The sequence below is a fragment of the Epinephelus lanceolatus genome, chromosome 5 (genome assembly GCF_041903045.1).
Source record: "Epinephelus lanceolatus isolate andai-2023 chromosome 5, ASM4190304v1, whole genome shotgun sequence".
NCBI lineage: Eukaryota > Metazoa > Chordata > Actinopteri > Perciformes > Serranidae > Epinephelus > Epinephelus lanceolatus.
In genome coordinates this window covers 14,494,433-14,515,075 of record NC_135738.1, presented here as the reverse complement: position 1 = coordinate 14,515,075, position 20,643 = coordinate 14,494,433, and the positions used below count along the sequence as shown (strand labels likewise).

General features: G+C 40.4%; 2 protein-coding genes and 2 non-coding genes across 4 annotated transcripts; 1 reads left to right on the top strand and 3 right to left on the bottom strand.

Moving 5' to 3' along the window:
- The first annotated feature begins 47 nt into the window (after nt 1-47).
- On the top strand, nt 48-121 carry trnat-agu (transfer RNA threonine (anticodon AGU)). The gene has a single exon. It is a non-coding gene; the product is annotated as a tRNA-Thr (tRNA).
- Nucleotides 122-9,209: 9,088 nt separating this feature from the next.
- On the bottom strand, nt 9,210-14,010 carry LOC117262280 (uncharacterized). The gene is made up of 3 exons (XM_033635132.2): nt 13,598-14,010; nt 11,018-12,375; nt 9,210-10,164 (listed from the first exon to the last, which is right to left on the bottom strand). Exons 1-3 carry the CDS (start codon nt 13,761-13,763, stop codon nt 9,955-9,957), a joined length of 1,734 nt encoding a protein of 577 aa, XP_033491023.2. The 5' UTR covers nt 13,764-14,010; the 3' UTR covers nt 9,210-9,954.
- Nucleotides 14,011-14,569: 559 nt separating this feature from the next.
- Nucleotides 14,570-19,433, bottom strand: rps13 (ribosomal protein S13). The gene is made up of 6 exons (XM_033635133.1): nt 19,338-19,433; nt 18,730-18,778; nt 18,549-18,627; nt 16,491-16,660; nt 15,766-15,866; nt 14,570-14,645 (listed from the first exon to the last, which is right to left on the bottom strand). The coding sequence occupies exons 1-6, from the start codon at nt 19,358-19,360 to the stop codon at nt 14,612-14,614; spliced, it is 456 nt and encodes a 151-aa protein (XP_033491024.1). The 5' UTR covers nt 19,361-19,433; the 3' UTR covers nt 14,570-14,611.
- LOC117262931 (small nucleolar RNA SNORA19) lies at nt 15,469-15,597 on the bottom strand. The gene has a single exon (XR_004502155.1). It is a non-coding gene; the product is annotated as a small nucleolar RNA SNORA19 (small nucleolar RNA).
- Nucleotides 19,434-20,643: the final 1,210 nt, after the last annotated feature.

Here is a 20,643-nt window from a genome sequence, read left to right as displayed (position 1 = left end):
TAGGTCTCATGCGGTACTGAATATTAGCAATAATAATACCTATCACCGGCGCCGTGGCTTAGTTGGTTAAAGCGCCTGTCTAGTAAACAGGAGATCCTGGGTTCGAATCCCAGCGGTGCCTTTTCACTAATGCTGCCCTGTATTGCACACACTGTTCAGAGAGGAGAGGACAGTGGTGCATATCGGGTTAAAATTAATACATGACACCTATGCAAAGGGAAGTTGTATAAACAGTCCTTCATGACTGGGGCAAAAGCATCGAACATACAACCTGTGGGCCAGAACTACCTGCCAAAGGAACCCATCCAGCACACAAGGTAAACTGATTTCAGGAGCAACTTATACAATTTGTTGCATATTCTGTGTAAAATGCTGCGTCAGAGACTTTTCCACACTGACCAGAATACAGTTCTCTGCTGTTACAGTGAATACTTACTGTGACCATGTTAAAGGATATTAAACATTTTACAAAATATTGTCAATCAGCAGCTCTAGTCCAAAAGAATCTGTATTAGGAAATGTATGGATAAATGCACATGTACTGACAGTGAGAAGTAGACTGACTGAATGTGGAGTAAACTGAGACATACTGTTGAAATTCTTGAAATCTTATTTTTCTTAGGTTATTATGCAATGGTTTTATTGGTCTGGCCCATCTGAGATCAAACCAGGCTGTATGTGGCCCATGAACTGAAATGAGTTTGACATCCCTGCCATAAAGTTGGAGCACTGCAACACGTATATCAACTATCTTGTGACCTATCATATATCTCTAGCATTCCTTATTTGTATTTCAGAATTTGTAATGCTGCCTCTTTAGGTCAGACTTTTTAATGCTGCTCCTCTTTGTCAGTGAACGTTTGCCTGTTTTTGACACAGTGAATTACAGTGGAGCTGCAATGATTAGTCCAGTGGTTGATTGACAATGAGTCAGCAACTCATTTGGTAATCGATTCATCTTTTTAGTAATTTTTGAAGCTAAAATTTCAAACAATTACTGATTAAAGCTCAGATGTGATATTGCTGCTGGATACTTTAGGGGTTTAGACTGTTGGTCAAATAAAGCAAGCAATTTGAATGCATCATCTTGGGCTTTGGGAAATTATAACCTCACATTTTGTAAATTAACCTAATCAATTAATCAACAGATTAATTAAGTTTTTATTTGTGTCGGGACAATACATGCATGATGACATACTAGTACCCATCATAATAGTGTGCACTGGGGCCCGTCATAACATCCTCACATTACTGTTTTTACATCATATCCAACTCCTAATTTCAGTAAATCCATCTATGCCACTGAGGCTTATTCACTGTTTTATAATACAGACTAAGGTCTGAGTCTAATGTACAAATGTGCAGTAAACAGGCCTGACTAAAAATCTTTCGCCCTTGTAATTTTCAGTTTCACCACATGAGGGCAGCAGAGTAACACTGTTATTTAGCTGCTAGACAGGATTTTTTTTTTTAACTTGTCTGGATACATGTATGACACATGATGTCCAAATATGGTCATCTGGGTGTGGTGGGAAGCTGTAAATACTTCACATATCCTGTTACAGTAAACTGATTATTTTGATGCCATGGTAACCTCAGCAAAGTCCAACTGTAGTGCCAACAAAGGTGGTAAAGCTCTACATATATTTATAAGTCATCTGTTACTGATGAACATTTTGATAAAGCAGGAAATGGATGACTGAGAATCTTCACCGACAAAGCAGGAAACTAATTTCTGGTTTTGATACTACTTGTAATCATTGTTAGAAAGTAACTCAGTGCATTTGTACTTATTTCCATTTTCTGCTCCTTAATACTTCTACTTCACCTCAATATACCAGCAAATATTGTATTTTTTTTACTTAATCATGATAACTTCAGTTACTAGTTACTTTAGGCTACATGTTCACATAAATAATACAAAATATATTCAACCAGTAAATCATGTTGTATCATTATAGGTCAGGGTTTGGCAACCTTTACTATCCAAAGAGCCATTTTTGGCCAAAAAATGTGCAGCCGCAAAACATATATGAGGCTTTAATGGTGTATTAAATCTAAATTAGCCTACACTATTAGTCTATATGAGCATTCATTCATGTTTTACCGCAGGGTGGCTTCTCTGCAGGGCACTATTTATGATTATTGGGTATTTTAACTTTGCAGAGCTGCCAGTAAAAGCAGACAAATCTGTTCATGCACTACTAAACTCCCTAAGACTTTTCCTTTTTTGGATTTGGCATCCATAGCTAACCAGCTAGGGAGAGTCAAGACAAGCCACTGCTATCTAGGTTTGGCAAAATTTCAAGAAAAAGATGCCAGGCAGTCGATGTGTTACACATATTTTAGTTGTTGAAATGTTAAAACATTTTTTTATTTGGTATATGTTAAGATATGGGTGGATTACTGAACGGGCCTACTGGGCACAGGCCCAGGATGGTGGGGCCCTTTGCATATCTGTGCTCAGGGGCGTCTTATAATCCACCCATGGGTTAAAACAAAACTTTATTGATTTGCAGGAGCAGATTCACAAGCTAGTGTATAAAGTAACTAAAATAAGCTCCACCTTTACCGGCTGCAACATTAGTAACGTGCACACTGATGCATCAACTGTGATGATCAAATAATATATGTGATTCTTAAATGAACTATTCTTTGTACTTTTACTTTTGGTACTTAAAGTGCATTTGATGTCAATACTATCTACTTTTATTTAAATAAAATTTTGAATGCAGAACTTTTACTTGTATACTAATATTTCTACACTGTGGTATTATCACTTTTCGTTGAGTAAAAGTTTGCAGTACTTCTACATACACTCCTTGTCATGAAAGGTTTTTAAAAACATGAGGCAGGGTTTTTTTTTGACATAATAAAGGTTTAAATTTTAGACTGTGACATTTACTTGGATTTTAATTAGCATACAATAATTCTGACTGTGATATAATTACCTGTAGTTTGATTACTGCCCTATTTTAGAGGCAGCAATAGCACAGTCCATGGGGGCTTGGCTTGGGAACCAGAGGGTTGCCGCTCAAGTCCCCATCCAGACCAAGCATGGAGTGTGGACTGGTAGCTGGAGAGGTGCCAGGTTGCCTCCTGAGCACTGCTGGGCACCCCTGAGCAGGCCTGCAAGCCCCAAACTGCTCAGGGTGCCCATTCATGGGCAGCCCCCTCACTCTGACATCTTTCCATTTAATGCATGTATAAGTCTTGTTTGTGCATGTGTGTGTATTTCAGGCCTGTGTGTATGAATTCCCCCTCTGGGACTGGTAAAGTATATCTTCTTCCTCTTTTTGTGACCTTTTCACACTGCCTGTCACTCTTGAGTCAACACTGTGTGTGTTCTGTCACGTACCAGTCAGGAGACGTGTGTCCCCCCAGTGGCTCAAATGAAACACTACACCTATTCAAAGCCACTGACATAAATATACAGACACTGGACTCAGCCAGTCTGGGTGTTGGTCAGACACACTAATCCTCATGAGCACATGTTGGAATAGATAAGTGTTTATCACATATGGGTTTATCACACTCTACTCATACTGTTGACTTCATAATTACTGGTATGAGCTGCATATTTGGGGACATTTATGGTGCTCAGAATGATAGTGATTATTCGTTTAGTTGATCTTTTCAGTCATTCTCTCAGAGTGAATCATTCCCTGTTTTGCTGCAGGCTCCCAGAGCCACTGAAGGCCCCACATGGGACTTTAAAGTCCACTTTATTCACTGAGTCAGACCAGGAGAATGCAAGTGAAAGCATTAATCCCTGTGTCTCTTTACCCTTTATATACTAAGCAGCTTACACCTCTGTATTAATGCTTCTGATTATGCACATGCATTTGATTTTCCTACAGTTACAGTCCTGTTTACATTCTGGTTATTCTTGTGCAATAACTATTTTTTTTTTTTACTTTATTTGTTGTGTTTTATCCTTATATCTAAACTTGCACTATTTTGGACCGCATATGATAAATAAATAACTTGAAACCGTGGAGCCTAAACGTCGAATGCACATAAGTCACAAAGAGAAAATATAAACTAACAGAACGACACAGGTGAAGGAGAGATGAGGCGTGGGGGTTTTGCAGAAGTATCAGGTGGTTATTCTTGGCATTTTGCACATAAAGTGAACTGAACAATACGCAGGAAGATAAGCTTTGTTGCCTTTTGCATTTCATGCAGTCTGTCTGTGTGAGTTGGTGTCAGACACAATAGCTGCTGGTAGATTGCATCATCAGCTAATTGTGACCCAGGAGATACCCTCTTCTGGCAGGCGAGTGAGAGGGGCAACCACATGTGTGTGTGTGTGTGTGTGTGTGTGTGCAACTGAAAACCCACTGCCTCTGCTGCTGCTGCTGATTCTGCCGCTGCTGCAATCACCTGCAATCCTTTCAACGCCTCGCCACTCCTGCTGGTTGCCTGGAGACGGGGTCGCCTAGGCCACAAAGCTATAATGATACCGGGAAAGGATGAGGAAGAGAAAGATGGAGATGCAAAGAGAGGAGTGGGTTCGAAAAGGGAGAAGGGAAAGTGGGAGCGATAGTGGAGGAGAAGGTGGTGTGTTCATCCTGTAACTGATGATCACATGCTCGGTCACCTCTGATGGTCATTTGCATATTGTTGTAGTGCCCTTAAGCAGGACGCTGGACCCTCAGCCAACTCTAGATGAAAGCAGCAGGTGGTGTTTTTCTTAACAACAAAATCAGAAACAGAGATGGCAGGCATATGAGTGTAACCACCCGTCACACACCAAAGAATACTAGATACTAGAGTTTGTGTTTCACGTCTCAGCTCACAGCTAATGTCATCAGGTCAGCCTCGAACGCCTCAGGAAGAAAGCACGGCATCTAGAAAATGTACACTCTTGACAAAAATGGTTCTCTGGTCTTGCATTATGGTAAACCCATGTTGTGCCGGCTGCAAATGACTTGAGATGCAAGAAAAGCTCTGAAAACACCAGCAGGGAAAGAACTTCTGTAGGTTCTTAACAAAAAAGAGGGTTTGATAAGGTCACTTACAGGTGTATAGTTCTGGAAAAAGTAAGTCAATCCAAAATCACAAACTTACCTCAAAGGGTTTTACAAACTGTGCAGCATACCACACCCTCTATCCTAATACCCTTAGTTTGAATGAGGTAAAAACTCCTCCCAGTGATGTTAGCACCAGCAGCCAGAATCGGGCCAAATCAACTAGCCCAATTATTTCTTCTGGCGTAGCAAGTTTGAGCCATTGCTGGGCCAGGTCATTTTTGACAGTGATAGCAGTGTTGGCAGCCAGAATCGGGCCACTTTATGTGGCCCAATTCTGGAGCGTCATTCATGTCGAGTCTCAGCTGATTAGGGTAACCAGACACCAGCTTGATTTTTACTTCTGGTGTAGCTAGTTTGGGCCAATTCTGGGCCAGGTCATTTTTGACAATGGCCCAGTGATGGCAGTGTTGGCAGCCACAATCTACCCAGTTTATCTGGCCCGATTCTGGGGCAACAGGACACCAGCCCTATTATTTCTTCTGGTGTAGCGAATTTGTGCCAGTGTTGGGAAAGGTAATTTTTGACAAAGGCTGAGTGACGGCAGTCGGCAACCTGTTGGCCCGATTCTGAGTCTTAGCCGTGTCTGGCAACTGAACACGGTCTGATTTATTTCTTCCAGCATAGGTCGATGCAGGCCCAGGTCATTTTTCCCACCTGGGTTACCTTTATCTTGTTAACGATGAATATATTTTAAAACTTGTGTTTTGTTTAAATACATGACTTTACTTTTTACTTTATTTTACTTTATTCATTCTGGCTTAAATTTTATATCCTGGACATTGGGCTGGATGTCACTGGAAGCTATTCCCAGTTTAATTAAATAGGATTCAGGCTTTAAATTCAGTGAAAGAATTTCCTTTAAAATGGTTTTTATGCTTCACCCCAGAGCCCAGATCCTCTGTTGGAAGGTTTCTTAAAGTGACATGCTCCAGTGATTCCACATTCACTCTCCCTGATGCTGCAAATGGTTCAGGTAATTAATATTAAATTAAAGTCCTTTCAGTTTTCTCTCATTTTTAAATATTAAAGGAACCTTTGAGATTTTTTTTCTTTGGCTTCATTTGGAAACACTAACCTCACCAAAGAACCGTCATTTTTCTGTGTGCAGGAGCAACATGAGATCAATTACATGTACAACATGTGCGAGGGAGGGAAGGAGGGAGGGGTAGGGGTGACAACATCAGCAGAAGACCCACCGCTGGGTTGACACAGCAACAGTGTCAGCAATTGCTCACCTTTACACCATGCTCTGTGTTTGTGTGTGAGAGTGTGTGAGGGAGGGGTCGGGTGGGGAGAGCATCGGAGAACTGCTAATTGATTTCATCTCTCTGGAAAGTCATTTCATCATACTTGGTGTTTTTAACCCTTGTCTTACGACAGCCTTACAGCAGTTAGTCTGCACGGAGACTCGCAGCCCTCTGGGAAATTATAAGCTCCTGAGTGTGTGTGTGTGTGTGTGTGTGTGTGTGTGTGTGTGGGAGAGAGACGGAGACAGATAGAGACGTACATGAGGACGTACATGATGAGGGAGCCCTAAAGAATGAGGCAGGGATGAGTTAGGAGGGATGAAGTATGTGTATACTGAATTATTTCTACATTCTGCAGTCATCTCACTGGATCTTCAATATTTTTTTCCAAGATATTTTATTCAGTTTTCAATTTTAATGACAAAAAAATGACCCAAAAAACCGCACACATGACAGCAGAGATAGAAAAGAGCACATCACACACCTTACGGGATTGGCAAAAGGAAACAATCAGACGACATCAGCGTCAGATAAAGGCAGACACATTACACAGGAAATCATTGTATAAAGATCACAGAGCCTAGATAGCATCACAGTTCAGGGGGAACACAACTAATTCAGAGTACCAATATACACAGGAGAGAGCTTTAGACGTTCTCTCCTGTAGTAGGAGGTCTGGGCTTAATCCACTGAAATAGGACTTTAAATATATGACACACATAAGAGGGAAAGTCTGCATACGTTATGTAAAACCCAGGACACACTGATTTGTTTTTTGCAGGTCTTTTAGGTTAAAACTTAGCAAAATTTTGTTGACGTGGACCCTTTCTACATCTAGGTTACATATAACGGTTGTTTTATCAGTATCTAAGGTCGAGCAGGTCTTAACTACGGGCCCTTAATGGCTATGTGTGACACAGGCAAATACTTCTACTTTGAAATCCAAAGTTTGACAGGTTTTCATGTGACACCTTTTATTTAACAGCTTACAAAATCAGTGACTATGTTTAAGGTACGGCACAATGTGTAAAAAGCAATAACCAAGCAAACCTCGGTACCTTTCAGCCCTCTAAGCGGACTCAGAGTGGTGACTCAGCATTTTTTTGCGCATATGTGAACACTCCAAGAGAACTCAGACCCCTCTGAAGCGAACCAAACTCAGACCACCTCAGGAGGTTCGCTTCAAGTCCTCAGCATGGTTCACTTAACCTGTGCCTTGTGAACACAAAGTGCTCCAGGTTTGCTTTGCTCTTTGTCATTGTATTTAGCCCTCAGAAACCAACGACAAAAAGCGTCCTTCAGCGTTGGCATAAGACATAACCAGTTGCTGTTTTAGTTGTGGCGTCAGGGGGAAACGCAGTGGGACAAGGACGAAGTTAAGGTGGTAAAAGTCTGACTAGGGCAGGCAGGAGGGGAGGTGGATGGGTCTGGGACATTGACCCGAGAGAGCGGTGTTTGTGTCCCATAAGTTTATAAAGCCAAACCCTGTTCTTTTTTCTAAACCTAACCATGTGTTTGCTGTCATTATCCGACGTAGTGCATTTATTTTGAAAGAGACTGTATGTAAACATTAAATTTACTGTGAAAACAGAAGTGTATTTTGAAGAAGACAGTGCATGTAACAGTCAGAACCTGACACGGTGTTCCAGAACGTCAAAAACCAACACACCCAGGGTACCTGTCACGTTGTATCTGGACATGGAAAGTCCATGACCAAACATCAATATGTGACGAGGTCGGAGTGAGAATGTGTTGTTTTCTCCAATTTTAAGTTGACCTGGATGTGAGGGCGTCATAACCACACGGCAGTGCCATGTCAAAGTAAAAACAAAACTACATCAATATATATCATATATAGTGTGAACAGAAAGAGGATTGAGGCCCCATCAGAGCTGAAGCTGACCAGAAAGAGAACTGAGTCCTTCTTCTGTTTTCGGTCCACATTTTGGTGCACTTTAAGAGGACTGAGTTCAGTTCGTTTAAAAAGGACTATATGTCAAAACACCCTTAGTTTCACCACACCCTTACTGAGCACACTAGGTGTGTCAAAACTAGGTGAGAGGTTAAACTGGTTTGTTTAACCACAGTGAGGCTAAAGGTGCTGTGTTACTAAATCTCTGGACTTTGTTCCTGAACACTTCCTGCTTCTCTGCATGTTTTGTCTGCTGAGGGTACACACTGTGCTTGTTGTCTCTGTGGTGTGCAGAACTTAAGTATAAGTAACACACATGCAACTTTTTGTAACAACTGAAGATATGATTTTTTGAAACAGTTGAATTTATCTGACCTTTTCAGCCTTTTGTGAGGACACGTTCCAAAATCGTGTCATCAAGAAAGGCGGTCACAGCTGATACGTGCACTCATGAATGACCCAGTGTGTTGTTTACACAGCTCTGGGACCTCGTGTTCTGTCTCCACTTCACTGTTATGCTCTAAGTAGGAAATGGAGAAGTTATTCAAAGCACATTCACGAGCATGACTTGTAAACAGGAAGTGATTTTGGTTTTAAAAAATGACAAAGACATGCTACTGTAAGCAGCTGCATGCCTCGGGGTACTCTGTCACATAATGCAACATGCATTGCTACTAAATAGGAGCCTCATCAGTTGTAAGATGCTTTTTTTGTTTGGACAGTAAAATAAAATTAAAATAAATGCCAAAAAAATACCCATAAAAATTGTAATGTTGGAGGGATTTAAAAAAAAACAGTGACAACATATAGAAAGCTAACACTGCTGCAGTGTTTTCATGTATTTTCCAACACTTTTCCACACATAAAACTTTAAAGAAAAATCATTACTAGTGACACATTTCAGGGGTCTGAAATGTCTGTGTGTCGTTTTTTAGTTAATTAGAATATCTTACAACTCATGTGTCTCCCACTGTTTTTCAAACCTTGTGAAACTCTTAAAACAGAAAACAATGATTTAGTGTAACAAATTTTTTATTGATTTCGCAAAGCACCTAATAACAAAATTTGCTACAGACGTTTTTTTGGACACATTTCTGGCTACATGATGTTACCATGAGAAGCTGAATGAGTTACAATGAGACAAAGTGTTTGAATCTTTCCAGTCGGTAAAACAATAAAGACATCCATCTCCACACTGGACGTATGTGCCATTAAATAAGCAAACACAAGACAAAACTTAAATATCAAGTACATAATATTTGACCAAGACAAGAATCACACCAGAACATCATATTTATACATCATGCTTCAACAAAACACTTTTCAAAACACTTTGCACTGTAAAGCTCTGCTTTCTGACGATATCATCATCATCATCTACTTTGAACTTCTAGATTTACCACTGTGGTTTCTTCACACATATCAAAACACAAACAGTTAAAATCACCAGTAAAAAATAAACAACAAGCTCCATAGGGCATAAATAAGTTACATTACTAGGTCAGTATATAAGGCATACAAAAACAACATTCCACACGTTAATGCTGAGGTTAATATGAGAAAGTGTCAGTCAGTGCAACAGTCACAAAATGTATAAAACCTTTTGAGGTACAAAGTTGTTCAACTTGACACCGAACATTAAAAGTTGGCCTAACATCAAATTTCTAATTGGCCTAAATCAAAATCACTGTTGCATTGCAACCAATCACAAGTTCTCATCCGAAAAGGAAATAAAACATTCAGTGTTCAGGAATTTGACTTATTTCAAGGCACCATCCAGATACGCCCGCATCCTCTCTCTGTGTTGCTGGGTGAAGCAGTGACCGATGGCCTGCTCTGTTTCCTGGACACGCCTCCGGAAGCGGTCCCGGTCTCGCGCCATCTCTTCCCAGTGTCCTTTACGAGAGGCCTGGCGGGCAAACTGCCAGGTCCGCATGACGTGGACTTGGACCAGAGGAGAAAATCGCACCTGAGATTCAGAAGAAATGAAGTGAAAAATTTAATACATTTTGTTAAAAAAAACAAACAAAATACTGACAGTTGTGTGATGTTTATGTGTGCTTCTTTTAGGTTTATCATTTGCTACTGATGGAAGTAAAGAGATATTTAAACTTCAAATAAAAGCCACTAAATAGATGGTTATTTCCACTCAGAGCCGAGTTTTATGTAGATCAAAACGTATGTAGAAATACCCTAAAAAATTACACAGACAGACACATCATGTAAATTCTGATCACTGACAGGTGAGTCATCAGAACAATGCTCAAACTTGTTTTTCCTGGAGTCTGATGTAACAGGGTGTTTTTTGAGGAGATACTAAAAATGCCTTTGCAATACTGCAGCAACTTTACATTTAGTCAGATGTGGAACTCTCTGCTGACTCGCTGGAGTCACATGACTGGCTTAGTCATGACGACCCGCAGCGTTGCTAACCGACAACAAACAACAACTCAGCTTAATGCGCTGTGCAGATAAGTATGTCAGCTGAGGCAGAAATAAACCTTTATCTTACCACAAGAGGTTGCAACAGACACTCCTTAGTCATTAGTGTACCAGCTCAAAATAACTGATCACATTTGCTTCTGTATCTATGTAGGCCAATGAAACTGAGGAGGGGAAAAGAGTCATCTACATAAAGCCAAAGCTGTGGTGCTTAGTTTTAGAAACATTTGGTTGTCACTTGATATCCAAAAAGCTGGCTATCTTTAGTATACACCAGAATAAAATGGAGAAGAAGTTTAGTTAACCTAACATCACGTCCCACAAGGGTTTCATCTAATGCTTCATCTAATCCTGTCTGTAACTTGTTATTAGATACTGACCCTTTTCTGGCTTGTGCTGACTTTGCTGTCCTTCGTCTCCTCTGGCAGCGACTGAGGTGTTTGTCCAGGTCTTTTCCAGGGCACCAGTGTTTTGTCTGGATGGGAGTGATGCTTTAACTGCCTCTCTGGCCGGGAGGGCTTGGTGACTCTGGATTTTCGATTTGTTTTTGTCTCTTTTTCACATTTCTTGCCCTTTGTGGGTGGATTTTTTGTGTGGTGGACATAGAGGGCATCTGAATCTTCTCCACACTGGAGTGTCATTGTTGGGGAGCTCTGCAGGCAGGCCTGAAAGTTAAGAGGGTGGTACGGGTCATCCTTTTGGCAGAGAGCTCTCCATAGCTGCTCTTCTTCGTCATCCTCTGATGAAGGAGGGACGCTGCTTTCCTTCTCCTCTGTGTCTGTGTCCGACTTGGTTGGAGGGGCAGGAAGTGAGGCCTGTTGTTTAGTGACTGTGGTGGTTTGAGGTGTTGCGCTGGTGACAGTGCAGGCGGTGAAGCACATGGGATTGTAGGGGTCATCGGGACAGCTAAAGAACTCCAAGAGCCTCTCGCTCTCTTCGTCAATGTCGGGGCTTGAACCGTCCGAACTGGCCCAGCTGCTCCAACTGCTCTCGCTGTCAGAGCGACTGACCCAGATGTTGAGGCCTCTAGGCCCCAACATCTCCTCACTGGCCTTGCTCACTGACATGAGGTCAGCCTCACTGTCCATCGCTTTGCCTTTACTTTTCCCCATGTTGGTGTTTGTTGAAATACACGCAGAGAAAAAGAAGGGGTTGTACGGATCACTGGATTTTGACAGGGACTCCCAAAGCGCCTTACTTTCCTCACTGTCAAATTCAACTACGTTCTGGTCTTCTTCGCTACTCCAGTGAAAACTTCTCTCCTCTTCTGAAGTGTCCTGTTTAAAAACTTTCTCCTTTGAAATATCCTGTTTGAAGACTTTCTCACTACTTCTATGACAGCCGTCGTTAGAACTGGAGCTGTCGCTGCTTGATACAAAAACTTTCCAGTCGCCAGGGAAGCCCATTTTCCAGCTGGATTGGTGTCCCAGAAAGATGCTCTCTTCTTTGCCAGCTGTTCTGGACACAAAATCATCCACCAGTCCACAGCACAGGTCGTCGGCACGCAGACTGGACAGCAGGGCCTCAGCAGTGGATTTCCCAGCAAAGGAGTCGCCCACGTCAGCACAGAAGTTTGAGAGGGGATTTGAACCTCCAACCATCACTCCGTTGTCTCCGTCAAACAGTGAGGAAAACAGGAAGGATTCAGTTGGGTTTGTGGCGTTGGTCATGTGCTGGATGTGCTGACCCGTCTCGTCTGTGATTCTCACGTGAACCTCAAACCGGAACATCTGGAAAACTAGAATATCAGGAAAAGAAATGTTAGAGCCAACTAAAATCCATAAAAGTAAACACTACATTCTGTTGAATTATGACCACCCTTAGATCATCATGACATAAAAACACAATTAAAAATCAAAAATTCTTCTGCCTTTTTGTTTCCTGCTTTAAAGAATAGCCCTTACAGGGTGTCTACAGATATAATCAAGATAGATTTCAGACTTTAAAGACCTTTTTACTACCACCTGATATGAAATGCAAGACCACACTTGCAATGGAAATACACATTATATGTAAATGTGTGTTTGTGTGTGACATACATGTGTAAACACTCTTTCCAAGTAAGCACACTGATGTCAGTTCAAAATAAACAGTAAGGAAAAATGACAACAACTGGGTGAGTTTAAGATTAATGTGTTTAATGTAAAAAGAAAACTCATCGCTGTCATAATAAATGCTATGGCCTGTCCAGTGATTGTAAACAGTCACTGGGTCTGTCAGGCTGGAGGAATTTTCACGGTAAAGTGATCAAAAATATTCAAGGCCCATTACATTTGAATTTAAAGCAATTTAAGACTCTTCAGGCCTTAAGAATACTTACTTTAAGACATTTAAGGACCTGCAAACACCTTGTTTTAATTTAAGAAAAGGTAATCAGAAGTATTTTTTTTTTATATGTGACGTTATAAATACAATATCCATGTATATTTTTGTTGTCAGAAGCACATCTGGTTATGTCATTTTGTCACAGATGGTGTTTTCAAAGGGGATAACAGTCCATTCTGACAACACATCTGTATTTAATGATTTATAACACAGCAGTCCTACAATATAAAATGTACCAGGAAGTACAACAAGGACTTTACAGAGGATTAATATTATTGCGAAGATGGGAAATGACGTAAAGGCAGCTGGATTAGGACGTAAACATGTCTCTGAAAATAGGTAAGTGGGTACAACATGTTCCTACTTTAACTTTTTAAGATAATATCCAAATATTATTTATAAGTAACGTTATTGCTGTGGTGGAGTTGTATAGTGAAATTACGTTGTATCGTTAACGGTCATGGTTGTATCAATAATAAAATGGAGGGTAACGACTCAACGGTTAATGGACTTTGAAATTAATGTCTCAGTGAACATGTACCAACGGTTACAGCACAGTAACAGTAATGGCGGGCGTTTAAATCAAGTAGCCAGAGCAGAGTAACAAGTTTTAATATGACTTTTTTTTTTCTTACCCGACATGAAGGTGTAGTAAATGACTTGAACCAGCAGCCGAAGCTGTTCCCACAGTACGGTGAGCATCTGTTTGGTCCAAGGCAGAAGCGCCATCCCTCCGCTACCGAACCTCTCCATCGCCGTCCGTTCAGAAGAACCCTTCTCGGAACCAACAACCGTGGCCATTTTTTCCTCACTTCTTCTCGGATTACGGCGGTGATGTTGACAGAAATCCTCACGTATTCTGGTATTCCTCGTCGAAAACCAACAGATTTCGCGTATTTGTCAGTGACAGATAGGCGTCGATGTGGTGTCGCTTCATTTTCCGGCAAGTACGTGCCATTTTTGGGTCTCCTTCGTCAAATGTCCTCATGTATTTGCTCCATGTTTCTCAGTCTCGGTGTTGTCTTCGTTGTTTGTAGTAGAGTGGAAATGTCTCGAGATTGCAACACCATTGCTTTTAAGGAAACGAGCGTGACGTAGAGTGGCGCTGTGATTGGACGCCGCGGCTGTCACTTGCCAAACGCCCCGCCCCTTACGTAACGTGGCCCATTCCCGGATCATGTGACATATGACGCACGGAAACTGCCAGTAATTTCCCCACCACCAGGAAAACCCTTTTTTAAGCCTCATGTTCATTTAATACAAGATGACATGAAAGTGAAGTTAGGGAGATTATTGTGCATAATAGGAAGTTTAAAAAAAAAAAAAAAATCTCCAAACAAACGCACCAAGCAAAATTACTTTCAAAGGGGTGCAGCTTCAGTTTCACTCTCACATTTGTTTACAGTTCTTATTTCCCATTTACAGAAAATATCTACTATTTATTTCTGTGGTGTTGGCAAGCACTTTGTAACCTGTTTTAATGTTTTACTTATTGTAATTAAGCCCAAACTAATGATTTAATCACTCATGCTCTTTTCAGACTCAATAATCCATTTCACACACAATCTGTAAAACACTTTGAAACAAATAAAAGACAAATGAGCAAATTCCAATTTAAATCTTTTTATTAATCCAAAAAAGTGTAGCCTTTATGCCACCAGAGCAGAAGCTGTAGAAGACTCGCTGTAAACAGAAAGGAGAAAACATACTGTTAGAGGGAGCACTTCACAAAATCACATGCACAGAAAGTCCCATACTAAGGTAAACAATGCAGGATTAATTTGCATTGTGAGGAAAATAATGTGCAAATACTACATGTATAATTATAACTTGTGACCAATAACAGTCCATTAGTTCGGTTATGATGACCCAGAAAAAATAACTCCACTATGGTGGTTAGTCCAATGAATGACATGTAAATGAATACATTAAACAATACAAATGCAATGAAGAATTTCAGTGACAACAATTACATGCACAAAATATTCGTTTTTTTGCCCTTACTCTGATAAAAACAATATTCCTACTAAGTTGTTGACATGGCTAAGGAAATATTCCACTGATATTCCTGTTAACATGCAGCTGCATACTTTAACATGCCATAATATGTTGTTTATCACCCTAAAGTATGGAGACGTGAATGGCTGTCGTGTGTGCCAGGATTTTTTTTTCTAATATTCAAGTCTTCAATACTTCTGTTTCTCCTTCCGACCAAAAATGTGGGCTTCTCTTTTTGGCATGAATCTTGGAGTTTACAAGGCACAGAGCTGACTGTAAACAGGCAAGATGCTGTTTGCAAACTGGTAAAAAGCCCAGTTGAGACACATATTCTGAAAGCGCCTTGTATATGACCAAAGACTGCCATTAAAACTTCACTGGAAAGTGCTATGATCAGTATAAGGCCTGATTTGGAACATCTAAACATAACGTTTAAATGTGCCATACCAAATTTGGAACATTGTCATATTCTAAATAAGAGGAATACTAATGTGCATGTAAGTGTACCCATTGTATGAAGGGGACTGGCAGAGGTGGCACCAAGTAGCCACTCTGCTAATTTACCTCCAGTTTTTTATCTAGCACAACAGAAATATCACTACTCTCAAAGGGAAGAGCAGGACAATGAATTGTGCATTTTTTCATGCATATAGCCCACATCGATCAGGTGTAATTCTATGTTCAACTGACCAGGCAGGAAAGTACCCAGGCATATACAAAACCAAACCACCTTTGGCTGGTATCCAATTTTCTTTTTCTAACTAAATATAAAAAGGAAGTTTTCCAAAGCAGAACCAATACGTACTACTTCCAGTTGGGGGCCAGTACTCTCTTGGTCTTATAGTAACGGGCCAGCCTGTGGATCCTGCTCTCAATGAGAATCAGGCGGAACTTGGCATCCTTGTCCTGCAAGTAAAGTAACATGTTTTAGGTATAAAGTATAACATGTTTTGGATTACTGAACATATGCATCCACGTATGTAATCCCCAATAACTGCCTTTGCCAAAAGCACAATCACTACTGCTGTCGTTTCCTTGGTATCTCATTCTGTGACCATATTGGTTTTAGTACAGTTTTAAAAACAAGCGCCTAATTTCATGGAAGAAAAAGCCAAATTTTATGTGAAAATATGCAATTGTGCTGAAACTCAAACTGCAACTGTATACCCAATTTAAATAAATGCAAACCGGCTTGTTTATCCAAGTTAGGGTGTGCAGAAACAAGAGGGATGTCGTATGCTGTAAAGCCCTCTGAGGCAAATTGTTATTGTGATATTGGGCTTTATAAATAAAATTGATTGACTGACCATTAGGTGGCACTTTTAAATCATTACTTTTTGTAACGTGCTCACTCAGAGCATAATATGGTTGGAAATGTATCTATGAACAACTCAGACAATGTTACTTAGACATAAAAAGCTGAGTTTCTGAGCCACAATGTTACAGTAGCAAACTACACCAGATGCCGCTCTAAATCATGTTGAAAATTACTATAAATGGTCTCAATATTTGACCCATGTCTTGTTATACCTTTCTGTTTCTCTCCAGATGCTTCCTGACTGCCACGGCCTTCTTGATGAGGTGGTAGAGATCCTCGGGCAGGTCAGGGGCCAGACCCTTGGACTTCAGGATCCTCAGGATCTTGTTGCCAGTGACAAAACGTACTTGGGCCACACCATGGGAGTCCCTCAGAATCACACCTAGACAAGGTGATAAACAGGTTTATTAGTTATGCACTGTATGTAGGTCACAAACAAGCTGCATGCTTTATTCAACTGTCAAAAAACGCATAACATTTAATAAATGTCAGAGTCAACAGCTAAACGGAGCATCATCTAAACTAGTAACTGATACCGTTTCAGAAATATAAGGGAAACCACTCAAAGGTTTGTCGTGGTGTGGCAACAAAACAGATTTGCAAAACTAACAGCTTATATCAATGATAGTGAGCTGGTGCCAAGTTAAAAGTGCGGCATCAGATCCAAAAATTCTCCCTTCCAAAAAGATGTTTAGCTTTTTACCAGCTTCAAATGTCTGCAACTCCACAACAGCGAACAGAAGTTCAGACACATGAAGAAAATTCATGTCTTTACACTTATTTATCTACTTATATTTTTTTATTATTGCAACAAGTTGTATCTTGTTTCTATGTTGTGTGGTCTAAATGTTTGATTTACTCCCACTGAATGTTGCATCTTTTTTTGTTTTGCACCAACAACCAGGACAAACGGTTTCGTTATTCTATTGAAATGTCGCAATAGAGGCCCAGCCCAAGACCAAGACTGCATTTTTCGGTTGTTTTTTTAAATCAGTCAGCGGATAAAAATCGTTATGCACAGAAACCGTGCAAATGATTATGCGCCCTGTTACACTCTTGTTGTCGATGTATGTGTCCTGTGGGTTAGGCCAAATTTTCTTCAGAACCTCTTGGTTAAACAACTGTCTAGAGTTTGGCGTATGCGAAAAACCACAGAAAATAGAACCTGTTCCAAAAACTTAAACGGCAGACATAAGTTTCGGAGTCAGTGTGTAAACTAGTGTGTCACAATGTGAAACAGTATCAATTTTTAAACATGCAACAATTTTGGACAAAAAATACAGATTTGGGGTGCAAAGGCCTTAATAAGTCCACTAATGTATGTAATTAATAGAGAGATATTTCACCGAAAACCAGCCACATTGTGCTTAAAACCTCCCTTATTTTAATGCAAGATATCTATTCTTTTCCTGTTATTACGTGTGGACAGATTGCTGACCAGACTGACTGTTGTTTTTGAACTGTGCCTTACTGTGACCTGTCCTGTAGTCCTACAGTTAGCATACAGGAGCAAGTTCATAGAACTGCTGAGGCCACATATTGTTCCCCAGAGAGTACCTGCACTTTATAGTAGATTAACACAATAGCCAGCAAACTAGATACCCAAAATACATAAGCACACATTATCATTTATGGCTTTGTCCAATCCCATTGACTCTGACTGTTGAATTAGTGAAACACAAAGTTTGCCCTATTTAGATACAGACTGGGTCTCCAACAGAGACAACTGATGTGTTAAGGTGGATAACAGAAAAGAGATGTAAAATTTGTGCTGACTGGACAATGTGACAGTGGTCACATTTGATATACAACACCTGTGAGGTAGTACACCCATGAATCTAAACATTCCCTGCTTATATTGGCCTGTAGCTATTAACTTTTTGAAAAGCCTTTTCACAAACCCGTTTAAGTGTTAAAACATGATAGATTTTATGCTTTAGGACTGTTTAAAAAAAAAATAAAAAAAATCAGCCATTATGGTGTAATTCTGTCACCAGTTTAACAACTGTGTTGAGACACTTTATATAAAAGAAAGATGGCAAATATGCCAGTTCTGTAGTCAGCAGTCTGCTCAGCCACTGCTACACAAATTTGATTTAATACAACCATACTGATGAGCTGCTGAGGATGTATCCTGCATGCCAAGTACTGACGGAGCTTAAGCTCAGTCAGCAAGACACTATATCTACATGTTTATTTTGCTGCACAACCATGCAATCATATATAGAGCATAAATGTCTGGACTAAACGTCTCTCATAGGAACACTTACCAATCTGAGAGGGGGTCAGGCCCTTTTTGGCCAGCTTGAAGATCTGCTCTTTGACATCATCTGATGTGAGCTTCAGCCACTGCAAATAATGATTAAATGATTACCAACTGATCCCGTCGCTTCAGAAATATTTTGATAATGTCACAGTGTGCTACTCAAACCGTGTGTATTTTATACTCACAGTGGGAACACTGCGCCTGTAAGGCAGAGCTGACTGGGACAAGCCCTTTCTGTAGGAAACAAAGACATGCGAGCAGTTAGACACACTGTCAGTTTGACAGAAACGCGAAAACACATACTATAGACATGTCTAAGTTAACAGCTATGAAAGAAACTAATATCTAGTAGCCATCAGAGACCCTGGGCAATCAATGTAGGTTTTTGGCCCGGCTAACGCTAGCTTCATACTCGTGTTAGCGCTAATGTTATCTATTACAAGCTTAACTAAAAGTGCTTTTGATACAGGTGTTTAATTGCTTGGTTATCACCATGGAAAATTAATGCATTTGGGCTGTGAATGTGTGAAATATATTTCTGTGTAAGTGATGCTAAAGTCAAGCAGCACAATCGTGGTGAGCTGCCAGTGCGGTTAGCTATGCTAGCTAGCTAGCCGGAGATGGATGTCGGTAGAGGGTGCGTGTGTTTAAGTTAATTTCTCGATTCTCTGCCGGATTAAATCACTCAATTCGGTCCCAGTACATCCATAACATGTTTAAAAGCTATGTCGAGCCATCAAAAACGATCTATCGACATTATATTCTCACTTAAAATGATAAAAAGACAGCTCACCCGGGAGCGTGCATGCGACCCATGATGGCGGTAGAGGAAGAGAGGCCGCACACGCGACAGAAAACGGTATTTTGCGCCTGCGTCGGAAGTGACGCAATGACGCAGAGAGGAGCTCATTTGACGCTCCTGAACGCATTCAAGAGATATCTTCATAACGTGCTTAGAAAAACTAGGAAAGACGTAACTAATTAAATTGATTATTTCATTTAGTCATTTAGGAATAATTTAGAATACCAGCGAAATATCAGAAAGTCGTGCAAACAGATTTTATGTCACAAATTTTATTGTAGATCATTTTTATTTTTTTCTCCGGTCGTTGCCACTGTTTACTGTTGGCACCGGTATTCACTAAATGTCCCTCCTGAGTCTGTTCAACAGAACATATTATATGTTATTATGAATCTTGTTTAAACTCTGAAACAATGTGTTTCTACAGTAACAACGAAAAATAACTATCGTATTATTATTTCTGAAAACTAGATCTATGTGTCTGAAACAAAGTTAAATTTAGCTGAACAGAATAGGTGAGATTACTGACCAAGAAAAGCAGTCTGCAAGGCCCTGAGACCCTCAGACTGCCTGAGGCCTCAAGGTTGTTGTTCTTTTAAATAATTCTTTATTGAGGTTAACAGATACAAACAAACAAGGGACATTTTCAGGTGCTATAGCCGAGGGACCGTATTCATGAACATTCTGAGAATACTTTCAGAGAGCTCCCAACTTTATTTAGTAAGAAGTCCTAGCTTCGGAGTGACTTAGACGAGTTCTCAGAGCAACTCTGAGCAAGGAAAGGACGGAAACCTTTACCTTAGTGAGGAGGTGTGGTTGACCCCGTTGCTAGGTGTGATGCATTTTTTTTAATAGATGTGATATGTTGTCAGGGACACACCCATCTGTGAGCCTGCAAGGTGTGGACACCCAGTGGAAATGAAATGGACTGCTGACTGTGAAAGTGTTGTCATTGTTAGTGTGATCACTCTGCTGATGGAAGGTTGAAACAGACTCAAGTCATCATTGCTGCACTGTTGGGTTTTTACAGTTTTACAAATATCTTAGTGTTGTGATCATTTTGTTTCTGGAGTTATACCATTACTGCGTTAGAAGGGAAATGTGTGTGTATCCCTAATGACATCAACTACAAACATTCTCCCTGCACAATCTAATCTGTAGTATTTCATCTACTTACTGTCATCCAGAGTTTGGAGAATATTTCTCCGACCTCTTTGTGTTTCCACCATTTTTCCCTCTGATTAAAAAACTCTTAGAAAGTCCTCCTCCCTGCTCCTAACAGTTTTTCACCTTAGGA